Source organism: Pipistrellus kuhlii, unplaced genomic scaffold, assembly GCF_014108245.1.
Source record: "Pipistrellus kuhlii isolate mPipKuh1 unplaced genomic scaffold, mPipKuh1.p scaffold_m20_p_2, whole genome shotgun sequence".
NCBI classification, from domain to species: Eukaryota; Metazoa; Chordata; class Mammalia; order Chiroptera; family Vespertilionidae; genus Pipistrellus; species Pipistrellus kuhlii.
Genome location: NW_023425515.1, coordinates 170,073,052 through 170,096,896, shown reverse-complemented (window position 1 = coordinate 170,096,896; position 23,845 = coordinate 170,073,052). Strand labels below are relative to the sequence as shown.

Here is a 23,845-nt window from a genome sequence, read left to right as displayed (position 1 = left end):
GGGCCATGGGAGGTTGGCTGGTCGCCCCAACCAACCCCGATGGGGAGGGAGCTAATAGAGAGTGGAGCTAGCCAGTGGGAGGGGCCACAGGCAGCCACACTGGTCGAACTCCCGGTCGAGGGGACAATTTGCATATTAGCCTTTTATTATATAGAATGTCTAGATGTAGAGGGCTAGATTTTTCTTCTTATTACCATTTCCATATTTAGCAGTAAGGGATTTGCTGTGTTCCTCCTTTCCTTTGTTCAGGTGGATATACTCGGTTGCAGGGTGGTCGTTGGAGTGATAGCAGAGCCCTCAGCTGCGTAGAACGTTTTGACACCTTTAGCCAGTACTGGACTACTGTATCTTCACTTCATCAAGCTCGATGTGGGCTGGGAGTAGCAGTTCTGGGAGGCATGGTCTATGCTATTGGAGGTAATGATGAGAATGTCTTATTTCCCTTATTAATCTCTAGCTATAAGTTGGCTTATATGCTTTACATATATTGTGAGGCTATGGGGTATACATAGCTACATTGTGCTTAATAAATATTTATTGAATAGCCGAAACTGGTTTGGCTCAGTGGATAGTGTGTCGGTCTGTGGACTGAAAGGTCCCAGATTCGATTCTGGTCAAGAGCATGTATGTTGCTTGCGGGCAAATCCCCGGTAGGGGGTGTGCAGGAGGCAGCTGGTCGATGTTTCTCTCTCATCGACATTTCTAGCTCTCTATCCCTCACCCTTCCTCTCTGTGGAAAATCAATAAAAAAATAAAATTTTATATATATATATATATATATATATATATATATATATATATATATATAATAAGTGAAAGAAATTAAAAGAAAACACAAGATAATTGAGTATTCCAGACCAGAAGGATATTATAATTTTTCATAAGGCAGAATACTTATGTTTGGTGTTGTCTGGGTTGTTGTTGTTGTTGTTGTTTTAAATATATTTGTATTGATTTTAGAAGGAAGAGGGAGAGATAGAAACATCACTGAGGAGATAGAATCATTGATTGGCTACCTCCTGCAGAACCCACACTGGAGATAAAGCCCACAACCTGGGCATGTGCCTTGACCAGGAATTGAACCATAACCTCCTGATTCATAGTTCAACACTCAACCACTAAGCCACACTGGCCAAGCACTGTTGTGTATTTGTTCATTGCTTTTTAAAATACGTATTTTATTGATTTTACAGAGAGAGAGAAATAAAAACATCAATAATGAGCCTTAGCCGGTGTGGCTCAATGGATAGAGTGTTGGTCTGAAGACTAAAGGGTTCGATTCCTGTCAAGGGCATATGCCCAGGTTGCGAACTCAATCCCTTGTATGGGGCATGCAGGAGGCAGCTGATCAGTGATTTTTCTCTCATCATTGATGTTTCTATCTCTCTGTCTCCCTTTTCTGAAATCAATTTAAAAAAAATTTTTTTTAAGAAAAGTTGTTCATACAATGTGGCACCAAAATTTAGGTTGATATTTATCATTAAAAAGTTTTTAAATTCTGAAAGCTGCATTACAAATCAATTTTAATTAACCAAGTTAGTGAGACATACAAAAACCAAGTCAACTAAACATTTGGATATATTTCTTTTTTTTTCTTTTTTCTTTTTTAAAATATATTTTATTGATTTTATTTACAGAGAGGAAGGGAGAGAGATAGAGAGATAGAAATGTCGATGAGAGAGAAACATCGACCAGCTGCCTCTTGCACACCCCCTTCCGTGGATGTGCCTGCAACCAATGTACATGCCCTTAACCGGAATCGAACCTGGGACCTTTCAGTCCGCAGACTGACGCTCTACCACTGAGCCAAACTGGTTTCGGCTGGATATATTTTTTAATTGAAATCTTTGCGTTTTCTGAAACTATTATTGTGAAATTTATGCTCCAACCAACTGAACCACACTGAACAAGGCTCTAAATACTGTTTTAAAAAATTAAGATATAATTTACATACCATCAAATTCACCATTTAGAGCACATGTGTCAAACACAAGGCCCGCGGGCCAAATCCGTCCCGCCAGGCCTTGCAATGTGGCCCGCACCGCGCTGTCATCACTGCACTCCGCTGCGTTTCCATCACAATGACAGTTTATGACTGTTCAGTAAACCATTCGGCCCGCGATTTAGGCTGGATTTTAGATTTTGGCCCCTTCTCTGATTGAGTTCGACACCCCTAATTTAGAGTATATAGTTTATTGGTTTTTACTCCCCAAGCCGACACTATCCATTGAGCCAAACCGGTTTCGGCCAGTTTATTGGTTTTTAGTATATTCACAAAGTAGTACCATCACCACTCATTCCAAAACATTTTCATCACTCCAAAAAGCCTCTCTTATCATTTAGGGAAAATTTTTTTTTTATTTTTTAAATATATATTTTATTGATTTTTCACAGAGAGGGAGAGAGAGGGATAGAGAGTTAGAAACATCGATGAGAGAGAATCATCGATCAGCTGCCTCTTGCACACCCCCTACTGGGGATGTGCCCGCAACCAAGGTACATGCCCTTAACCGGAATCGAACCCAGGACCTTTCAGTCCGCAGGCCGACGCTCTATCCACTGAGCCAAACCGGTCCCGGCTAGGGAAATTTATTTTTTAAGTTTTATTGATTTCAGAGAGGAAGGAGAGGGAGAGAGAAATAGAAACATCAATGATGAGAGATAATCATTGATCTGATGTCTTCTGTTCACCCCCTACTGGGGATTGTGCCTGCAACCTGGGCATATGCCCTTAACTGGAATCGAACCCAGTACTCTTCAGTCCGCAGGTCGACGCTTTATCCACTGAGCCAAACTGGGTAGGGCATTTATTTTTTTTTATTTATTTTTTTTTAAATATATTTTATTGATTTTATACAGAGAGGAAGGGAGAGAGATAGAGAGTCAGAAACATCAATGAGAGAGAGTCATCGATCAGCTGCCTCTTGCACACCCCCCACTGGGGATATGCCCGCAACCAAGGTACATGCCCTTGACCGGAATCGAACCCGGGACCCTTCAGTCCCCAAGCCGACGCTCTATCCATTGAGCCAAACCGGTCCCGGCTGGGTAGGGCATTTAGATATCAGTGTAGGAACTGTGTACTAGCCATATTCCCAGACTCCAACCAAGGGTCTACCTTGCAAAGCAAGCCTTTCTAAAGATAAGCAGCCTCCGGCCTGCTATGTTAACTCTTCTGCACAGGAGGAGTTTTGTATACATTCAGGATTCTAGGCCCACATATAGTTAAAAGTACTGCAAATCTTTCCTACTCTGTTGCTTCACCTTTCACTTTTATGGTATCTTTTTTTATTTTTTAATCTTCTGTCGAAGGTATGTTTTTACAGACTTTAGAGGGGAAGGGGGAGAGAGAGAGAGAGAGAGACATCTATGTATGAGAGAAACATCAATTGACTGCCTCCCTTTCTTGCCCCCACAACCCACAACCCAGGTATGTGCTCTGACCAGAAATCGAACCAGCAACCTTTCAGAACCTGGATTGAGGCTCCAACCAACCTGAGCCACACCAGCCAGAACTTTTTATAGTATCTTTTGATAAACAAATGTTTTTAATTTTAATGTAGCCAACTCTATTATTTTTCCCCTTTATGGTGTTTCTTTTACCTTTTTAAAGAAATCCTTCCCTACTCCAAAGTCATGAGGATACATATGTTTACTGCTTTCTAAAATTTTATAGTTTTTCTATTTACATTTTTGTCTATAATCTACCTGGAATTGAATTTTTATGGATAGTGTGAGTATGGAACCAGTTTCCTTTATCTCCCTATATAGATATAATCAATTATCCTAGCATACAAAAACTTTTCATTCTTCACTGCTCTGCTGTCATTTGCCTAGTAATCATATAGATCTGTTTCTAGATTTCTTTTCTGTTCCATTGGTTTATTTCTCTCTATATATATTATTATAGCTCTATTTAAGTCTAATAAACTTACCTAATAGGATGGTTTCTCCTTAATTTCTGGGAATGTTGCCAATTCTAGATCCTTTGTACTTCCCATATAAATTTCAGAATCAGTTTGTTTTTAAAAATAATACTGTATAATTCCACTTATGTGAGGTACTTAGAATAGTCAAAATCATAAAGACAAAGTATAACGGTGATTGCTAGAGGCCGGGAGAGGTAAAAATGGGGTGTTTTTGTTTAATACGTATAGAGTTTCAGTTTGATAAGATGAAAAGGGTTAAGGGATGGGTGGCTGTGATGACTACACAACATGTGAATGTGTTTAACATCACTGAACTGTAAACTTAAAAATGGTTTAAAAAAAAAAAAATTTTTTTTTAAATGGTTAAAATAGTAGCCGAAACTGGTTTGGCTCAGTGGATAGAGCATCAGTCTGCAGACTGAAAGGTCCCAGGTTCTATTCTGGTCAAGGGCATGTACATTGGTTATGGGCACATCCCCGGTGGGGGGGGTGCAGAAGGCAGCTGATCGATGTCAGAAGACAGCTGTTCGATGTCTCTCTCATCGATGTTTCTAGCTCTGTCCCTCTCCCTTCCTCTCTGTAAAAAATCAATAAAAAAAAATTTTTTTTAAAAGATAGTAATTTTGCTGGGACTGGTTTGGCTCAGTGGATAGAGCGTCGGCCTGCAGACTGAAAGCTCCCTGGTTCAATTCCAGTCAAGGGCATGTACCTTGGTTGCGGGTGCATCCCCAGTAGTGGGTATGCAAGAGGCAGCTGATCGATGATTCCCTCTCATCGATGTTTCTAACTCTCTATCCCTCTCTCTTCCTCTCTGAAAAATCAATAAAATATATTTTTTTAAAAAAAGATAGTAATTTTATGTTGTGTTAAATGTAACCAAAAAAATATTTTTTCAAAAATTGGGATTATATTATATCTATAAACCAGTTTGGGAAATGTGTGTGTGTGTGTGTGTGTGTGTGTGTAATTTTTTGTTGTTAATCCTCAACTCAGGATATTTTTCCATTGGAAAAGAGGGAGAGACAGAGAGAGAGAGAAACATCAATGTGAAAGAGACCCATCACTGGTTTCCCACCCACATAAGCCCTGTCTAGGATCGGGGATCAAGCCTGCAACCTAGATAGATGCCCTTGACCAGAATCAAACCCAGGACCCTTCAGTCCATGGGCCCGACACTCTATCCACTAAGCCAAACTGGCTAGGGCAATAATCATCTCGTGTGTTTCGTTTTTTTTTCTTTCTTTTTTTCTTCTTATGTGGGATGGTTGATCTTGAGCCTGCAGGGAGCAAGCTGGCTCCAGACTTCTCCAATTCTACTTCTTTGCCTCCAATTCTCATGTGTCCAAAGACAGGAAACCACAGACACACCTTTGTAGGAGGGTATCATCTTTACATTGACTCTTCTAATTCATGAAGATGATACATCTCTTCATTTATTTAGATATCCCTTAATTAAAAATTTTATGAGGTCTTATGCAAACTTTTATTAGATGTACTCCTAGGTATAGTATTTTTTAAATTCTATTTTAAGGAATATCTTTTTCTTATGCTCAAAGATGTATTATATATATATATATATATATATATATATATACACACACACACACACACACACACAAAGATAAATATATGGACCTATAGATAAATTATATATTTAGATTACATATGTATTACACTTATGTGTGTGTATATATATACTCACACACACACACACACGATTGGTATCTTCTTTTATATTGTTATTTAATTATATGTGTGATGTAGGACTTCTCGCCACAGCTTAAATCAATTAAACTGTAGTTTTGCCCATTTTTCAATAAATTCCATTAATTTCCACTTAATTTTTTTCATATTTTTAGACAAAGTGACTACAGGTATCAAATCCATGTATACAACTCAGTGTCTTGAGGTGTTTTTTTTTAAGTTTATCTTTATTGTTGAAAGTATTATAGATGTCCCCCTTTATTCCCCATTGACATGTCTCCACTTCCCCCCAGGCCTTCACCACACTATTTTCTGTTTGTTGCTAGATAAGAATTACATTACTGGTAGAACTAAAATTTTACAATTGTCAAAATGCAAGTTGTGTGGATTGTTTGGGTGCTAGAATTAGAAATAGGAAAATTGTGCCATTACTACATTAAATGAACTTTACTAAATGATAGTGCTATGATTTCAAACTAACACTTGCAGGGCAAGTGAATTTTAATAAATAGTATAAAATCAGACATAATAGTTGAATTTCTGACAACATGAAATGCTACTAAATATTGTATTTTAGACTATGAGCATTTCTAAATCTCATATGTGTCTCTTTTGTTTAACTTAGGTGAAAAAGATTCAATGATTTTTGATTGTACTGAATGCTATGATCCAGTTACTAAACAGTGGACAACTGTAGCTTCAATGAATCATCCCCGCTGTGGCTTGGGAGTATGTGTGTGTTATGGGGCTATCTATGCTTTGGGTAATTATGCTGTTCAATTTAAGGATATCCAATGTTATTTAAATTCTTAGATTCTGATTACTTAGAAATTTTCCTTCCCTCTCATAAGAAACATTTTCCTTTCAGCTTTATTAATTATTCTTCTCAAAATACTATTAGTTGGGGGATATTGTCAAATGTGGAGTTCTTAGAAAGAGATGGAGATAAAATATGAATGAGATATCCAATGAAGCTCTTTAGCTGATAGTTAAACTGCATGATTAGTATAAACAGTCTAAATATGCAGAAGTTGTTTCAAAAGACAGTTTTGCAAAATACCAAATTTCCTATGCAATATGTTGACGTTTGTGTGTTGTTGTTTTAAAGTAAATTTTTATTTATTTATTTTTTTAAATATGTTTTATTGATTTCTGAGAGGAAGGAAGAGGGAGATAGAAACAGCAATGATAGAATCATTGATTGGCTGCTTCCTGCATGCCCCACATGGGATCAAGCTCGCAATCCAGGCATATACCCTGGCTAGAATTGAACCGTGACCTGGTTCATGAGTTGGTGCTTAACCACTGAGCCATGCCAGCTAAGCTATATTTTTTATTTTAGAGAGAGGAAGAGAGCGGGATAGAGAGATAGAAACATCAATGAGAGAAGCATCATCAATCTGCTGCCTCCTGCACACCTCCTACTGGGAATTGAGCCCACAACCTAGAATTGAACCGTGGACCAGAAGGCCTATACTCAACCACTGAACCACATTGGGCAGACTTATGTTTTATTTATTTATTTTTATTTTTTAAATATATTTTATTGATTTTTTACAAAGAGGAAGGGAGAAGGATAGAGAGCTAGAAACATCAATGAGAGAGAAACATCGATCAGCTGCCCCCTACATACCCTCTACTGGGGATGTGCCTGAAACCAGTGTACATGCCCTTGACCGGAATCGAACCTGGGACCCTTCAGTCCGCAGACCGACACTATCCACTGAGCCAAACCAATTTCGGCTGTTTTGTTTTATTTTAAATTCCTAGTTGAAAATAGGCAGAGAGTTAAAAGATCTGAGTTCTACTCAGTCAAATTCAAACTTCTCTTGTGATCTTGGACAAATAACCCCTCTATTCCATGTGATAATCATCCATAATATGAAGTTGTCAGGTTAGATGTTTTTTAAGGTGTTTTTGGTAAATAAGACATAACATTTTTCTGTTTGGTTGTAGGTGGATGGGTTGGATCTGAGATAGGAAACACCATTGAACGATTTGATCCTGATGAAAATAAATGGGAAGTAGTTGGCAACATGGCCATGTCACGCTACTACTTTGGCTGTTGTGAAATGCAAGGTGATTGATTGCTTTATAAAATGTTTTTCCTGAAAATATCTATAATAATAAAAGTGTAATATGCAAATTGGCTGAACAACCGAACAGCAGGACAACCATCTGGATGACCACGGTATGACATCCATTGGTGCCAGGCCAGCGGAGGAGGGTGCAATATGATTGGTCAGGTGCCCAGTCATGGCCCCATGATCACCCTGCAGAGAGAGATCCAGGCCACTGGCCAGCAGGGCGATCAATCAATCGGGGGGCTCCCTGATCACCCCAAAGAGGGTGGCCCAGGTCAACAACTGGCAGGCTGTGGTGAGTGGGCGGGGCCTACTTCTTTGGGGTGATGATGGATCATGGGGCTCCCAGATTGTGAGAGGGCACAGGCTGGGCTGAGGAAATCCTCCCCCAAGTGCACAAATTTTGTGCATTGGCCCTCTAGTACAGTGTTTTTCAACCTTTTTTGGGCAAAGGCACACTTGTTTCATGAAAAAAATCACGAGGCACACCACCATTAGAAAATGTTAAAAAATTTAACTGTGCCTATATTGACTATATATAAAGTAATTCTCTTGAATAGGAATCAAATAAACACAAAGAAAGTATTTTATAATTACTTTATTATGAAATATTAAGTAAACAAAATAGTGAAAAATTATAAAATTCTTGTCTTGTCTGCACCTACGGCACACCAGGCAACATCTCGTGGCACACTAGTGTGCCGCGGAACAGCGGTTGAAAAACGCTGCTCTAGTATATTTATAAAAACAGACAGGCATTTATTTACAGAAAAATATATTTATGTCTATTAGTATTAAATGTTTAACACTAACAATATGGAAGTTCTGCTTTTAACCTCATATCTTTTTAACTTTTTTCTTTATTTCTGTATTATCAAATAATATATTTTTGTCCAAAATAAACAAAGTTAGAATTTAAAATTACAGATAGGCTAAAACACCACACCTGACTAGTAAAATAAGCATTTAAAATATCATTCTTGCCCTAGCCAGTTTGTTCAGTAGAAAGACCATTGGCCTGTGGACTGAAGGGTCCTGGGTTCAATTCCAGTCGAGGGCACATGCCTAGGTTGTAGGCTCAGTCCCCGGATAGAGGGCGTGCAGGAGACAGTTGATCAATGATTCTCTCTCATCATTGATGTTTCTCTCTCCCTCTCCCTCTCCCTTTCTCAAATCAATAAAAATATTTTTTAAGAATAAATAAAATGTCATTGTTGTCCTGGCTGTTTTGGCTCAGTGATTAGTGTTGGCCTATGGACTGAAGGATCTCAGGTTCAATTCCTGTTTGTGTTATGGTTCTAGACCATTAGCATTACTAAATCTCAAGGGCACATACTTTGGTTGCAGATTCCCCAGCCCCGATAGGGGTGCATATGCGTGTCTCTCACATCAGTTTCTCTCTCTCATCCCTTCCACTCTCTAGAAGACAATGGAAAACATATCTTCGGTGAGGATTAAAAAATAAATGAGCTAAATTGCCAAAACCGGTTTGGCTCAGTGGATAGAGCGTCAGCCTGTGTACTGAGGGGTCCCGGGTTCGATTCCGGTCAGGGGCATGTGCCTTGATTGCGGGCACATCCCCGGTGGGGGGTGTGCAGGAGGCAGCTGATCGATGATTCTCTCTCATCAAGGTTTCTGACTCTCTATCCCTCTCTCTTCCTCTCTGTAAAAAATAAAATTAAATAAATAAATAAATACAGTAAATGAGCTAAATTAAATGTTATGTTTTATTGTAATTTTGTCTCCCATTTAGGCCTTAGCAAGTATTTCTAAGGAGAGAATATAAAAAAACCAATCTTCACATTCTCTCTTTTTTTTAAAATATATTTTATTAATTTTTTACAGAGAGGAAGAGAGAGGGACAGAGAGTTAGAAACATCAATGAGAGAGAATCATCGATCAGCTGCCTCTTGCACACCTCCCACCAGGGATGTGCCTGCAACCAAGGTACATGCCCTTGACTGGAATCGAACCCAGGACCTTTCAGTCTGCAGGCCGACGCTCTATCCACTGAGCCAAACCGGTTTTGGCCACATTCTCTTATAGGCTTCTACAGTGTGTTTTTTTATAGGGTACATTGTGATTCAGTTCACGTAGAATATAATGCTACAATAGATTTGAAAAACGTTGCACTGAATATTATAATTGTGTATAGACATTATTTTAATTGTCTATTATACCCTGAGAGATAGTTCTGTCAAATAAAACCTGATTCTCTGTCCAGAGTTAGAGAGCAAATTTGTATGTACCTGCAGAGTAGGAAGTAGTCTGCCCATTGTTACATGACAACTCAGCCTACTTTGTTCCCAGCTCAAGTTCTTCCTGCTTTGTGAGCACTTTCTCAGATTTCCACTAGCATTTAAATGTACAAATTACACGGTACAAACTATATTATATATAATGTTATCTATTTGTTTTGTATTTATTATTTTTATCTTCCCAACTAAAAATCATAGAGTCAGCAAGGCAACTTGGAGATTATATATTTCCACCCCTTTATTTATAAATGAGGAAGCTGAAGATTAGGAAGGTTGTGAGTTATCTTTTTTCATAGCTGGTTACTAGATAGCTGGAGCTAGTTTATTAACATTTAGCTCACATTTCTTAAAATGCCATTAAAGTGAGGAGTTATAACCTATAGCTCCTCACTTTAAAATGTGGGAAACACACTGGGTACTCAGAAATAATTGTAAGTTGACAGAACCATTAGTTTCAATCAAATTTAAATTTAAAAAGGAACTCTCTATGAATTATATTATACTCTAGTGTTTGATCTGATATTTTAATCTAGCCATATAAATATTATAATTTAAATTCAATTATCTATTTTATGTCCATATGAACAACAGTTAGGCCTTCACAGTTTAAGTGCATAATATATTTTTTAATATATTTTTATTGATTTCAGAGATGAAGAAAGAGAGTGAGAGAAACATCAATGATGAGAATCATTGATCAGCCTCCTGCACACCCCCTACTGGGGGATCCAGTTAGCAACCCATGCATGTGCCCTGACTGGGAATCAAATCATGACCTCCTGGTTCATAAAGTCAGTGTTCAGCCGAAACTGGTTTGGCTCAGTGATAGAGCGTCGTTCTGCGGACTGAAAGGTCCCAGGTTCGATTCTGGTCAGGGGCATGTACCTTGGTTGCAGGCACATCCCCAGTAGGGGGTGTGCAAGAGGCAGCTGATCAATGATTCTTTCTCATCGATGTTTCTAACTCTCTATCCCTCTCTCTTCCTCTCTGTAAAAAATCAATAAAAATATATTTTAATAAATAAATAAATAATAAATAAATAAATAAATAAATAAATAAATAAAGTCAGTGTTCAACCACTGAGCCACGCCTGCCAGGTTTAAATGTATAATATGTTTTAGGGGAGGCAGGGGAATCCCTTTCCCTTTCTTTTGTTACCTATATATGGTAGCATAAGGAACTTGAGATCATCAAGCAGACAATAAGATGGGAAATTCTTGTCTGACATTTCTTTTCTTATAGCATCATTAGGTTCATTGAAAATTTAATTGCACTGTAAATTCATACCCCTAACTCTAACATGCTTAAATGTGAGCTGTAATAAATTAGACAGATGTCAATTCTCTGTTTAAAAAAAATTGTTATAGCCCTATATTAAATACAACAAACTGAAATCACAACTTTTGCTAATTATTGTGTCCTATTTTCTATAGCATCTGAGCAAAAATATTTCATTTCCAGGTTTAATTTATGTAATTGGGGGCATCAGCACTGAAGGAATAGAACTTCGTTCTTTTGAAGTTTATGATCCACTTTCCAAGCGATGGTCTCCACTTCCTCCAATGGCAACCAGGAGAGCATATCTTGGGGTGGCTGCACTCAATGACTGCATATATTCCATTGGAGGGTGGAATGAGACTCAAGATGCTCTTCATACTGTAGAAAAATATTCCTTTGAAGAGGTAGGTTGGATGATTTTAAATATTTAGTATCCTGTTATTCTTTTAAATGTCTTTAAGATCTGTATTACTCTAGCCAGTTTGGCTCAATGGATAGAGCGTCAGCCTGCAGACTGCAGGGCCTCAGGTTCAATTATGATCAAGGGCACGTACCTCAGTTGCAGGCTTAATCCCTGGTCCTGGTTGGGGCTAGTGTGGGAGGCAACCGATCGATGTGTCTCTCTCACATCAATGTTTCTCTCTCTCTCTCTCTCTGTCTTCTCCCTCCCACCCCTCTTCACCCTCTCAGAATCAGTGGGAAAATATCCTCGGGTGTGGATTAACAACAAAAAAGATCTGTAGTTATGTACATTCTTTCATTTATGATGTTGATCATGGAGTTTTCTTCTCTTTTCAAAAGAAGTAACTTTTGGTGTCATTGATTTTTTTTTTCTACTTATGTCCACTTTTTTTTTTTTAATTGTCCACTTCCTATTTCTTTTATTTCTGTTCCTGTTTTTTTCCCCCCCAATATTTATTTTTGGTTTTAATTTGCTCTTCTTTTTCTAGAATCTTAAAGTGGAGGCTTATCTGATTGACTTTCAGACCTTTCTTTTCCTATAATGTAATAAACCTTTAAAGCTATAAATTGTAATAGCTTCCTTAACTGCACCCCACACATTTTTATGTTTTGTTTTAATTGGCATTTATCTCAAACTATCTTCTAATTTTCCTGGTAATTCCTTCTTTGACCATTGAGTTATTAGAAATGTGTTATTTAATTTCCAAATACTTGGGGATTTTCCAGATATCTTTGTGTTAGTAATTTCTAATTTAATTTCATTGTGATCAAAGATCATACCTGTGGTGATAAATATTTCTTTCTTTTTTTTTTGTTTTTTTTTTGTGGTGATAAATATTTCATATGCACCTGAAAAGAATTTGTTTTCTGCTGTTGTTGAGTGTAGAGTTCTATAAATGTCAGTTAAATCAACTTATTTAGTGTTGTTTAAGTATGTCCAACTTGCCGGAACCGGTTTGGCTCAGTGGATAGAGCATTGGCTTGGGGACTGAAGGGTCCCGGGTTCGATTCCGGTCAAGGGCATGTACCTTGGCTGCGGGCATATCCCCAGTAGGGGGTGTGCAAGAGGCAGCTGATTGATGACTCTCATCGATGTTTCTAGCTCTCTCTCTCTCTCCCTTCCTCTCTGTACAAAATCAATAAAATATATATTTTAAAAAAAAGTATGTCCAACTTTTGTCATTTTTTTTGTAAATTACTAAGAAAGAAGTGTTGAAATTTCCACCTATCATGGATTTGTCTGTTTTTGCTTTACATTTTTTAATCTCTGTTATTAAGTCTATACACATTGAGATTATTATGTCTGCTTGATTAATTCATCCTTTTATAGTATGAAAGATTTTTCTTTACCTCTGTAATAACCTTTGTTCTGAAGTCTACTCTGCCTGATATTAATGCAGCCATTAATGTAACCGAGTTGTATTTTGATTAGTATTTGCATGGTATCTTTTTTCCCTTCTACTTTATTTATTTATTTATTTATATTGATTATGGTATCACATCAGAATTTTGGTTATTTCCCTGTTTTCATATATAAGTAACATACATGCATGTCCTCCTGTCTTTTTTTTTTTTTTTTTAATATATTTTATTGATTTTTTACAGAGAGGAAAAGAGAGGGATAGAGAGTTAGAAACATCGATGAGAGAATCATTGATCAGCTGCCTCTTGCACACCCTCTACTGGGGATGTGCCCATAACCAAGGTACATGCCCTTGATCAGAATGGAACCCGGGACCTTTCAGTCTGCAGGCCAACGCTCTATCCACTGAGCCAAACCGGTTTCAGCTTCCCTTCTACTTTAAATCTGTCTTCACAAACTGCATCTCTTGTAGGATAACATATATTTGTGGTCTATGTTTTTTATACAACTTGGCAATATCTGACTTTCAAATGGAATATTTATAATTTTTACTATTTATATGTAACGTTATTACAGATATGGATGGTTTTTAGACTTTTTATTTTGTTGTTTTTTATTGTATAATCTTTCTTTTTCATTTCCTCCCTTTTTCTATCTTTATGTTGATTGTTTTATTTATTTTGCAATTAACCATATCTCTTCACCTTTTTTTCTAGGAGCTTTAGGGCTTACATTATATATTATATAAATTTACATTATAAACATGTATATTTTAATGTATCAAATTTAACTTCAAATAATATTATACTGCTTTATTTTCAATGTAAGAAACTTACAAAAACATACTTTCATTCCCAACTCTAATCGTTTGTGCTATTTCATTTCTGTATTTATTGTTATAGTTATTTAATAAATTATATTTTAAATACATTTTAATGAGAAAGTCTTTGATAATTATGCATATGTTTACCATTTCTAGTTTTATTTATTCTTTTGTTCAGAGCTAATTTTGTATCTCATATCATTTTCTCTTAGCCTAAAGAACTTTTACAAGTATTTCAGTGTTGCTCTGCTGGCAATGATTCTATTAGCTTAGCTTAACTTCCATTTTCTGAAATTCTTTTTTTCCACCTTCACTTCTAAAGATATTTTGCTGAGTATAGAATTATAGGTTGTTGAGTATTTTTTCCTATTACCTTAAAGGTATTTATCTTCTTGCTTTGTTTCTGATGGGAAGTCAGTAGTTTTCCCTATATGTAATGTGTCTCTTTTTCTTTGGCAGCTTTTAAGATTTTCTCTTTATCATAGGATTCCAGTAACTTGATTATGTGTTTCTCATTGGAGTTTTGTGTTTAACCTGCTTGAAATTCATTGAAATTCTTGAATCTTTGGGAATATAGCTTCCATCAATGTTGTCAGCCATATTTCTTCAAATATTTTCTTTCTCTTTTACTGGGACTTCAATAATAGACATGTAAGATCACTTGATATTGTCCCATAGATCACTGAGGATCTTAAATTTTTCCCCATCTTTTTTTCTCTTTGTTCTTCAATTTGTTTTTATTTTCCAGCTTTATTGAGATAGAACTGACATATAAAAGTTGCATATATTTAAGGTGTACAGTGTGACATTTTGATATACATCCTACATAATAAAAGCAGCCGGGACCGGTTTGGCTCAATGGATAGAGCGTCGGCTTGGGGACTGAAAGGTCCCGGGTTCGATTCCGGTCAAGGGCATGTACCTTGGTTGCGGGCATATCCCCAGTAGGGGGTGTGCAAGAGGCAGCTGATCGATGACTCTCTCTCATCGATGTTTCTAACTCTCTATCTCTCTCCCTTCCTCTCTGTACAAAATCAATAAAATATAAAAAATAAAAATAAAAAATAAAAAAAGCATAATATCCTAAGTATCTAACCAATCGATCAACTGCTTGACCAGTCCTATGATATGCACTGACCACAGAGGGCAGATGCTCTGACCTGTAGGTTATCTTGCTGCTGGCGTCCTGCTGATTGGGACTGGGTGAAACAGTCCTGATCGCAGGCCAGGCTGAGGGAACCCACCCATGCACGAATTCATGCACTGGGCCTCTAGTTTACATTATAAAATGATTATCACAATCAGGTTAATTAATATATCCATCACCTCACATAGTTTCCCTGTTCCTTTTTTGAGTGTTATGAGAGCACATAAGATCTGCTTTCTTAGCAAATTTCAAGTATAGAATACAGTATTATTAACTGTAGCCACCATGCTGAACATTATATCTCTAGAACTTATTCACCCTGCATAATTGAAACTTGGTTCTCTGTGCTTCAGTTTGGATAGTTTCTATTGCTGTGTCTTTAAGTTCATTAAACTTCTGCATATCTAAACTTCTAATTTGTAGTACCTAAACCACTATAGGGAATTTTTCATTTCAGATACTATATTTTTTAACTCTAAAAGGTCTTTTTGTTTGTTTTGTTTTCTACTTCTCTCATCACTATGTTTATGCTTTCCTTTAGAACCTTGGAAATATTTATATCTGGGCTTTTCAATTTTATTTTTCAATTATAGTTGGCACAATATTATATTACTTTATGGTAGGTACAACATAGTGATTAGTCATTTATATACCTTACGAAGTGATTACCACAGTAAGTCTAGTACCCATTTGATACCATACATACATTTACATTCAAATCAGCAAACACATTGACTTGCTATAATGTGGTACAGCTATACTGGATATTGGGATATGAGGCTCATTAAGTCCCTGTCCTCAGAGACTAAACCTGGCCTGGTAGCTCAGTTGGTTAGAATGTAGTCCTGATGCCGGAACCGGTTTGGCTCAGTGGATAGAGCATTGGCCTGCGGACTGGAAGGTCCCAGGTTCGATTCCGGACAAGAGCATGTACATTGGTTGCGGGCACATCCCCAGTGGGGGCTGTGCAGGAGGCAGCTGGTCGATGTTTCTCTCTCATTGACGTTTCTAGCTCTCTATCTCTCTCCCTTCCTCTCTGTAAAAAATCAATAAAATATATTAAAAAGAAAAAGAAAAAAAAAGAATGTAGTACTGATAAACCAAGGTTGAGGAATCAATCTCCTATCAGGGCACATACAAGAATCAACCAATGATGCCGAAACCGGTTTGGCTCAATGGATAGAGTGTCGGTCTGGGGACTGAAAGGTCCTAGGTTCGATTCCCGTCAAGGGCATGTACATTGGTTGCAGGCACATCCCCAGTAGGGGGTGTGCAAGAGGCAGCTGGTCGATGTTTCTCTCTCATTGACGTTTCTAGCTCTCTATCTCTCTCCCTTCCTCTCTGTAAAAAATCAATAAAATATATTTAAAAAAAAAAAAAAGAATCAAGCAATGAGTGCATAAGTAAGTGGAATAACAAATTGATATCCCCCACCCCCTCTATGCCTTCCTTCCTCTCTTTCAAATCAATCAATACTTTTTTTTTTAATTTCACTTTCTAGCATTGAGGAATAATCATTATTCACTTTTCATGATTTTATAAACTTTGTTCATCATTTACTTTATTTCCAGGATCCTTTTTTACCTGGCTACTTGCTCATTTCTTTTTTGATTATTTCCCAGGACCTTTATTAACTTTTCTATTTTCTGGGTATAGAATTTTCTCTGAAGTAGGGATTTATAACTCATTTTGCCTATAGCAGCTTACTGAAATTTCTTCAGGGAATAACATATACCAGACGTTAGCAAACTTTTTGTTCAAAGGCCACAATCTTCTTTTGGCAATTTTATATTTATTTATTTACTTAACTTATTTTATTATTATTTTTTTTAATCCTCACCTGAGGATATTTTTCCATTGATTTTTAGAGAGAGTGGAAGAGAGGGAAAGACAGAGAGAAATATCGATGTCAGAGAAACACATCAGTTGGTTGTGTCCTGCACAAGCCCTGACCAGGGACTGGGCCAGAAAGGAATCTGTAACTGGGGTATATGCCCTTGACCAGAATCAAACCTGGGACCCTTTAGTCCGCAGACTGACACTATCCACAGAGCCAAACTGGCTAGGGGTATTTTTGTTTGTTTTTTATATGTTTGAATTGATTTTTAGAGAAGAAAGAAAGAGAAAGAGATAGAAACATTGATGAGAGAGACACATCGATTAGCTATCTCCTGCATGCCTCCGGTTGGAAATTGAGCCCACAACCTGAAATTAAACCTGGGACCTCTTGGTCCATGGGATGATGCTCAATCCACTGAACCATATGAGCCTAGCTTATTTTTGTTTGTTTTTAAATAACTTTTTAATGTGGAAAAAAATTTTAGTTTGTAGTCTTACACAAATAGTTTTCCAACCCCAATCTATACTACTTTTTTTTTTTTTTAATATATTTTTATTGATTTTTTTACAGAGAAAGGTAGAGGGATAGAGAGTTAAAAACATCGATGAGAGAGAGACATCAATCAGCTGCCTCCTGCAAATCTCCCACCAGGGATGTGCCCTCAACCAAGGTACATGCCCTAGACTGAAATCGAACCTGGGACCTTTCAGTCCACAGGTCGACTCTCTATCCACTGAGCCAAACTGGTTTCGGCGACTACTTGTCTGAAGTATGTTCTGCAGTACTAACTCAACTAGATGGTCCTTGCAAAAAGGATTACATGGTCAAATAATTTGGCAAGTGTTTTTTGCTATGTCACTTTCATGGAGATTTATCACGCATGTGCACACATTACCTACTTGTATTCCATAGAAGTAGTTTTTAAAAATGCCTGCCTATATAGAATCGGATTTATTTTGTGATAATAATTTATAATGAATCACAGACTTTTCAATTATTTTCATCTAAATTTACTACTTTGTCTACATCTACTTGAAAGTTTATTTTAAAATGTTCTATATACTGATGTGACTGGATTGTAAGTTTGAAACTTAAACATAAAAAGAATCATAGTATCTGATTTCTTTGCAGTTTTTTCTATTATTATTTTATGACACTGATAACTTATTTTTTTCTCTTAACCAGGAAAAGTGGGTTGAAGTTGCCTCAATGAAAGTGCCTAGAGCAGGCATGTGTGTTGTGGCAGTAAATGGGCTTCTGTATGTTTCTGGAGGTCGATCTTCCAGCCATGATTTTTTGGCACCAGGTACCTTGGACTCAGTTGAAGTTTATAACCCTCATTCAGATACATGGACTGAAATCGGTAATATGATCACCAGTCGTTGTGAAGGAGGTGTTGCTGTGCTATGAACTATAAACTGTCAGCACAAGAAACATTTTTAAAATATAGGTTCTGACTTTTTGCAAATCACACATGTATTTGGTCATAGGACCCTTTGATTCTGTTAAATTTTCCATGTATTTGATAGATAAATAACTAAAGATTATTTTTCTAAGAATTTGAGTGAAAAGGGTATGGAATATGTCCTAAATTAATAAAGAGCTCACAAAAATTTGCCACGCTTACTTATAGAAGTGCTATTTATGGTCAAGAATTGTTCTGTTAAGAGTCCTATTTGTAAAAATTATTTACTAGAAACTTATTGGCAAATAGCCCCTTTAGCAGCTTCTCCAGTATAATTCAAGCTGTAATATGACCCTGAGTAATATAAGAGTATCAGTGAAGCTCTCGCTGGTTTGGCTCAGTGGATAGAGCATCAGCCTGCAGACTGAAGGGTCCAGGATCGGTTCTGTTCTGGGGGCACATGCCAGGGTTGCAAGCTTGATCCCCAGTGGGGGGCATGCAGGAGGCAGCCAATCAGTGATTCTCTCTCATCATTGATGTTTCTATTTCTCTCTTACTCTCCCTTCCTCTCTGAAATCAATAAAGGTATATTTTTTTTAAAAAGATTATTAGTGGAACAGTTTCAAGGTGTCAAAAATTCATAATGTAATCCAGAGCACAATTTTTCTTTTTTCTTTTTTCTTTTTTTTAATCCTCGTCTGCGGATATTTTTTCATTGATTTTTAGGATCAGAGAGAAAAAGATGGAGAGAAATATCAATGTGAGAGATATCAATTAGTTGTCTTCTGCATGAGCCCTGACTGGGGCCTTGGAAGGAGCTTGCAACCAAGGTAGGTGCCCTTGACCAGAATCGAACCATGGGACCCTTTGGTCCACAGGCCAATGCTCTATCCACTGAGCCAAACTGTCTAGGGGCCACAGCACAATTTTTTTTTTTTTACCATAGTTTAATTTACAGTGAATAGCCAATGAAATAACATCCTACTTTTACTTCATACTGGGAGTTTCACTAGCCCCAAACTTTTTTTAAAAAAATATTTGCATTGCTTTCAGAGAGGGCAGGAGAGGGAGAGAGAGTTAAAAATATCAATGAGAGAGAATCATTGATTGCTTGCCTCCTGCATGCCCCACACTGAGGATGAGCTCGCATCCCAAGCATATGCCCTGAGCAGGAATCAAACCGTGACTTCCTGGTTCATAGGTTGACACTCAACCAGTGAGCCACACATACCAGGATTAGCCTTATACTTTCTCTTGGCAGAGATATATGGGAGGGACACACATAGCTACTGTTAGAAATATCTAGCTACTTATATAGAGATATAAAAGCATTAAAAAAAAAAAAAAAAAGCTTTTTGCTCACGTTTTTTGTCTTGGTGCTGACAATGCAAATAATTAAGAGGAGGTTCTTAGTGATAGTTCTTTATTGCAATAGAATGATGGAATGGGTGATAGAGCCCAGTAGGTGGTATGCACCTACTAAATTTATCCCCTATTTTCTAAATAGGCACCAAAAATATCTGGCTTTGGGAAAATGGAATTTTATTAGATCATCTAGCTTTGTAAAACTTACTTGTACTTGGGCAAGCCTAATTATGAGTTTACTACAAAGCTACTGCCTGGCTTGGAGAAGGTAGAATTTTAGATACCTGTGAAAATTCTTATAGACACTGACTCATAAGATGAAAAGCTTCTGATCTGAAACTACTTCTCAAAACTTATTTTTCCCCTGAGAAGCATTTTAAAGAATTGTTCTCTGTCCAGTTCTGAGAGAAAGATTTGTGTACGTTTGTTATTTCTACTTAAATAGTTGGAGCCATTTATATGAAAGATCTTGCATACAATTAGGTTTTTACCTAGCTGATTCCAGGATTGATTAGTATATCCCCCCCTCCTTTACTAAAGTCCTTCAGTATATTGTTATAAGTATCAACAGCTTATTTAGAATGAAAATTTTATGTAAGTATTAAAGACTCAGGTAGCATTAATATCCAAAATACATTGAGTGGCCAGATTATTATAATCTCTGAACTCAGTATGAGTGTGTGTGTGTATGTGTGTGTGTATATGTGTATATATATATATTTATGTACATACATATATATATATATATATATGTGTGTATATCTCACCTAATAAAAGAGTAATATGCAAATTAACCAGCACTCCATCATACCCACAAGCCACGCCCACCAGCCAATCAGAGTGAATATGCAAATAAGCCCGACTAAGATGGCTACAGCCACAGAGAGCAGGAGGGAGGCTTGGATTTCCCAGGCAATGAAGGAAGCCAAGCTTTCCACCTCCCCTTGTAGGCCTAGACCTCCATTCAATGCTACAAAGTTTCAATTATAGAAGGTAAACAAATCCAAACAGAAATGCCGGCAGCCATGGAGCTGGAAAGAGTGGAAGGCTAGGGTTGCCCAAAGCAATGGAGGAAGTCAAGCTTTCCACACACCTTGGCCTGCCCAGGCCTCCACTAAAGGCTGCAAAGTTTCAATTATAGAAGATACAGAACCCACAACTGAAATGACTGCTGCCATGGAGCAAGCAGGAGGCTTGGCTCCACTCCAGGCTACAAAGTTTCAATTGTAGAAGATAAATAACCCCCAGATACCAGGGCCTCCGCTTGGGTCACTAGGGGGGCGTGGCCAGCCTACAAACCACCACAGGCCCCTTACCCAGGCCACCTCATGCCCCAAGGGAACCCCCACCCTGATCCTGGACATCCTTCAGGGCAAACCAGCTGGCCCCCACCCATGCACCAGGCCTCTATCCTATCTAATAAAATAGTAATATGCAGATTGACGATCACTCCAACACACAAGATTGCTGCCCTCAAATGGTCAAAGATCCTGCCCCCATGTGGACACAAAATGGCCACCATAAGATGGCCAGCAGGGGAGGCCAGTTGGGAGGGACCAGGCTGGCAGAAGAGGGAAGTTGGGGTGACCAGGCATGCAGGGAAGGGCAGTTGGGGTGGACTCAGGCCTGCATGGAGAGCAGTTGGAGGGGACCAGGCCTACAGGGGATGGCAGTTAGGGGCAAACAGGCTGGCAGGGGAGCAGTTAGGCATCCATCAGGCTGGCAGGGGAGTGTTTAGGGGGTGATCAGGCTGGCAGGCAGAAGTAGGGGCAATCAGAAAGGCAGGCAGGCAAGCAGTTGGGAGCTAGCAGTCCTGGATTGTGAGAGGGATGTCCAACTGCCAGACATCCCTTGATGGTTCCCAGATTGAAGAGGGTGCAGGCTGGGCTGAAGGACATCCCTACCCGTGCATGAATTTCGTGCACTGGGCCTCTAGTATATATGAGACCAGGTACCTGAATTCGTGCATGGTGCAGTCTAGCAAGCCTGGCCAGAGAAGGGTACATGGGCAGTTGGCTGCCTGCCTGCTGATCGAATTCCTGATGGGACAATTTGCATATTAGCCTATTATTATATAGGATATACACTGAGTGGCCAGATTATTATGCGTTCAGAGATCATAATAATCTGGCCACTCAGTATATTTGGACTGGCCTACAAGAATACTTATCTTCATAACTTAACCATGTGCTTGTATTAAGAAAAGCTCATGGCCCTGGCCGGTATGACTCACTTGGGTGGGCATCATCCCATGCACTAAAAGGTTGCCAGTTTGATTCCCAGTTAGGGCATATGCCCAGGATTTGGCTCAATCCCCAGTAGGGTTGTGTAGGAGGCAATTAATCAATGTTTCGCTCTCACATTGACGTTTCTTTCTCTCTTTAAAAGTCAATTTAAAAATCTTCCCAAAGAAAGAAAGAAAAGCTCATATAGTGCAGACAGAAAGCTCTGAAAGTCTGAAAGGTCACAAATACCTAATTGGGATCTGTAAAATGTAAAGGAATGAAATGTCAAGTTAATTTGTAGGTTATTTAAGCTCATGTGCCTTTAATATTTCTAGTTAAAGAGAATCTGCTTTCAAGGGAGATTTATAAATGCTCCCAAATTTATTTTCGTTATTGACTAGCAACCTAAAATGGCACTGTGAAAGGGGGTAATTATGTACTAATGTGGCAGAAATGTAATGTCAAGACAATGTTTGGCCTTAATAGGTCCAGGTGATCCCTGAAAAATAGATAATTGTAAATATGCTTATTGTTTCCTAGGTAATGACAGATTGTTTAATATATATATATATATATATATATATATATATATATATATTTATATATATATATATACACACACACACTAATAAAGCATTTTGATTTTTCCTCTTCCAACGTTTTGCTTTTCCTTCTGAGAATGATCTTGTGAAGAGTATGAGTTTTCTCTTTATATATATATATATATATATATATATATATATATATATATGTGTGTGTGTGTGTGTGTGTGTGTGTGTATATGTATATATATGTATGTATATATGTGTGTGTGTGTGTGTATATATATTTTTTTATTAACTTCAGAGAGGAAGGGAAAGGGAGATAGAAACATCAGAGAATCATTCATTGATCCACTGCCTTCTGCACACCCCCTACTGAGAATGGAGCCTGCAACCTGGGCACGTGCCCTTAGCCAGAATCGAACCCAGACCCTTCAGTCCGCAGGCCAATGTTCTATCTACTGAGCCAAACCGGATAGAGCAAGAGTATGAGTTTTCTTTCCCTTATCATCAGGCTAAAGTAAACTGTTCTCTACCTTAATCAAGAAAAGGGCTTTAATTGGTATACTTCACAATGATCCAAACAAGTTCTAGCTGTGATAATATATTTGTTTGCTTATGGCTGCTGTAACAAAGTATCAAGGAAATTTTTTAAAATATGTTTTTATTGATTTTAGAGAAAGTGATAGATAGAAACATGAATGAGAAACATTGATAAGTTGCCTTCTGCATGTCCCCTACTAGGGATCAAACCCGCATCTTGATCATATGCCCTGATCAGAAATTGACCTGGTGACCTCTTGGTGCATGGGTTGATGCTCAACCATTGAGCCACACCAGCAGGGCACAGAAATTTAAACAACAGCCAAAACCGGTTTGGCTTGGTGGATAGAGTGTTGGCCTATGGACTGAAGGGTCCCAGGTTCGATTCCGGTCAAGGGCATGTACCTTGGTTGCAGGCACGTCCCAGTGGGGGGTGTACAAGAGGCAGCTGATCAATGTTTCTCTCATTGATGTTTATAACTCTTTATCCCTCTCCCTTCCTCTCTGTGAAAAATCAATAAAATATTTTTTTTTAAAGAAATTTAAACAACAGAATTTATTGTCTCATAGTTTCAGAGACCGGAAGTCTGGACTCAAGGTGTTGGTAGAGTTACCCTGTTTCCCCGAAAATAAGACAGTGTCTTATATTAATTTTTGCTCCCAAAGATACGCTAGGTCTTATTTTCAGGGGATGTCTTATTTTTCCATGAAGAAGAATGCGGTACACATTTATTGTTAAATGAAAATAAAGGAAATTTATTACCTGTATACGGTACGGTAGTACGGTAGTTGTCAACACAAACCAGACAAACTGAATCCTACAGTATCAAGAATTTACTTATTTATTCAATGACAATCATGTCGTCATCTTCTGGAA

At 37.9% G+C, this 23,845-nt stretch overlaps 1 protein-coding gene and 1 non-coding gene across 6 annotated transcripts in view; one reads left to right on the top strand and one right to left on the bottom strand.

Annotated features, from left to right (window-relative positions):
• The window catches only part of LOC118723853 (intracisternal A particle-promoted polypeptide), a 30,525-nt gene extending 11,854 nt beyond the window's left edge, over positions 1-18,671 (top strand). For 2 of the 5 annotated variants that reach the window (XM_036446588.2, XM_036446593.2), the window contains 5 exons: positions 250-417; positions 6,259-6,396; positions 7,590-7,712; positions 11,437-11,657; positions 18,074-18,671. In XM_036446588.2, the coding sequence (XP_036302481.1) occupies positions 250-417; positions 6,259-6,396; positions 7,590-7,712; positions 11,437-11,657; positions 18,074-18,298 (875 nt within the window). In that variant the 3' untranslated portion in view covers positions 18,299-18,671. The remainder of the gene's footprint in view (positions 1-249; positions 418-6,258; positions 6,397-7,589; positions 7,713-11,436; positions 11,658-18,073) is intronic. The other 3 variants (XM_036446590.2, XM_036446589.2, XM_036446591.2) reach the window with 3 other exon arrangements.
• On the bottom strand, positions 5,182-5,310 carry LOC118725147. The gene has a single exon (XR_004989887.1). It is a non-coding gene; the product is annotated as a small nucleolar RNA SNORA38 (small nucleolar RNA).
• Positions 18,672-23,845: the final 5,174 nt, after the last annotated feature.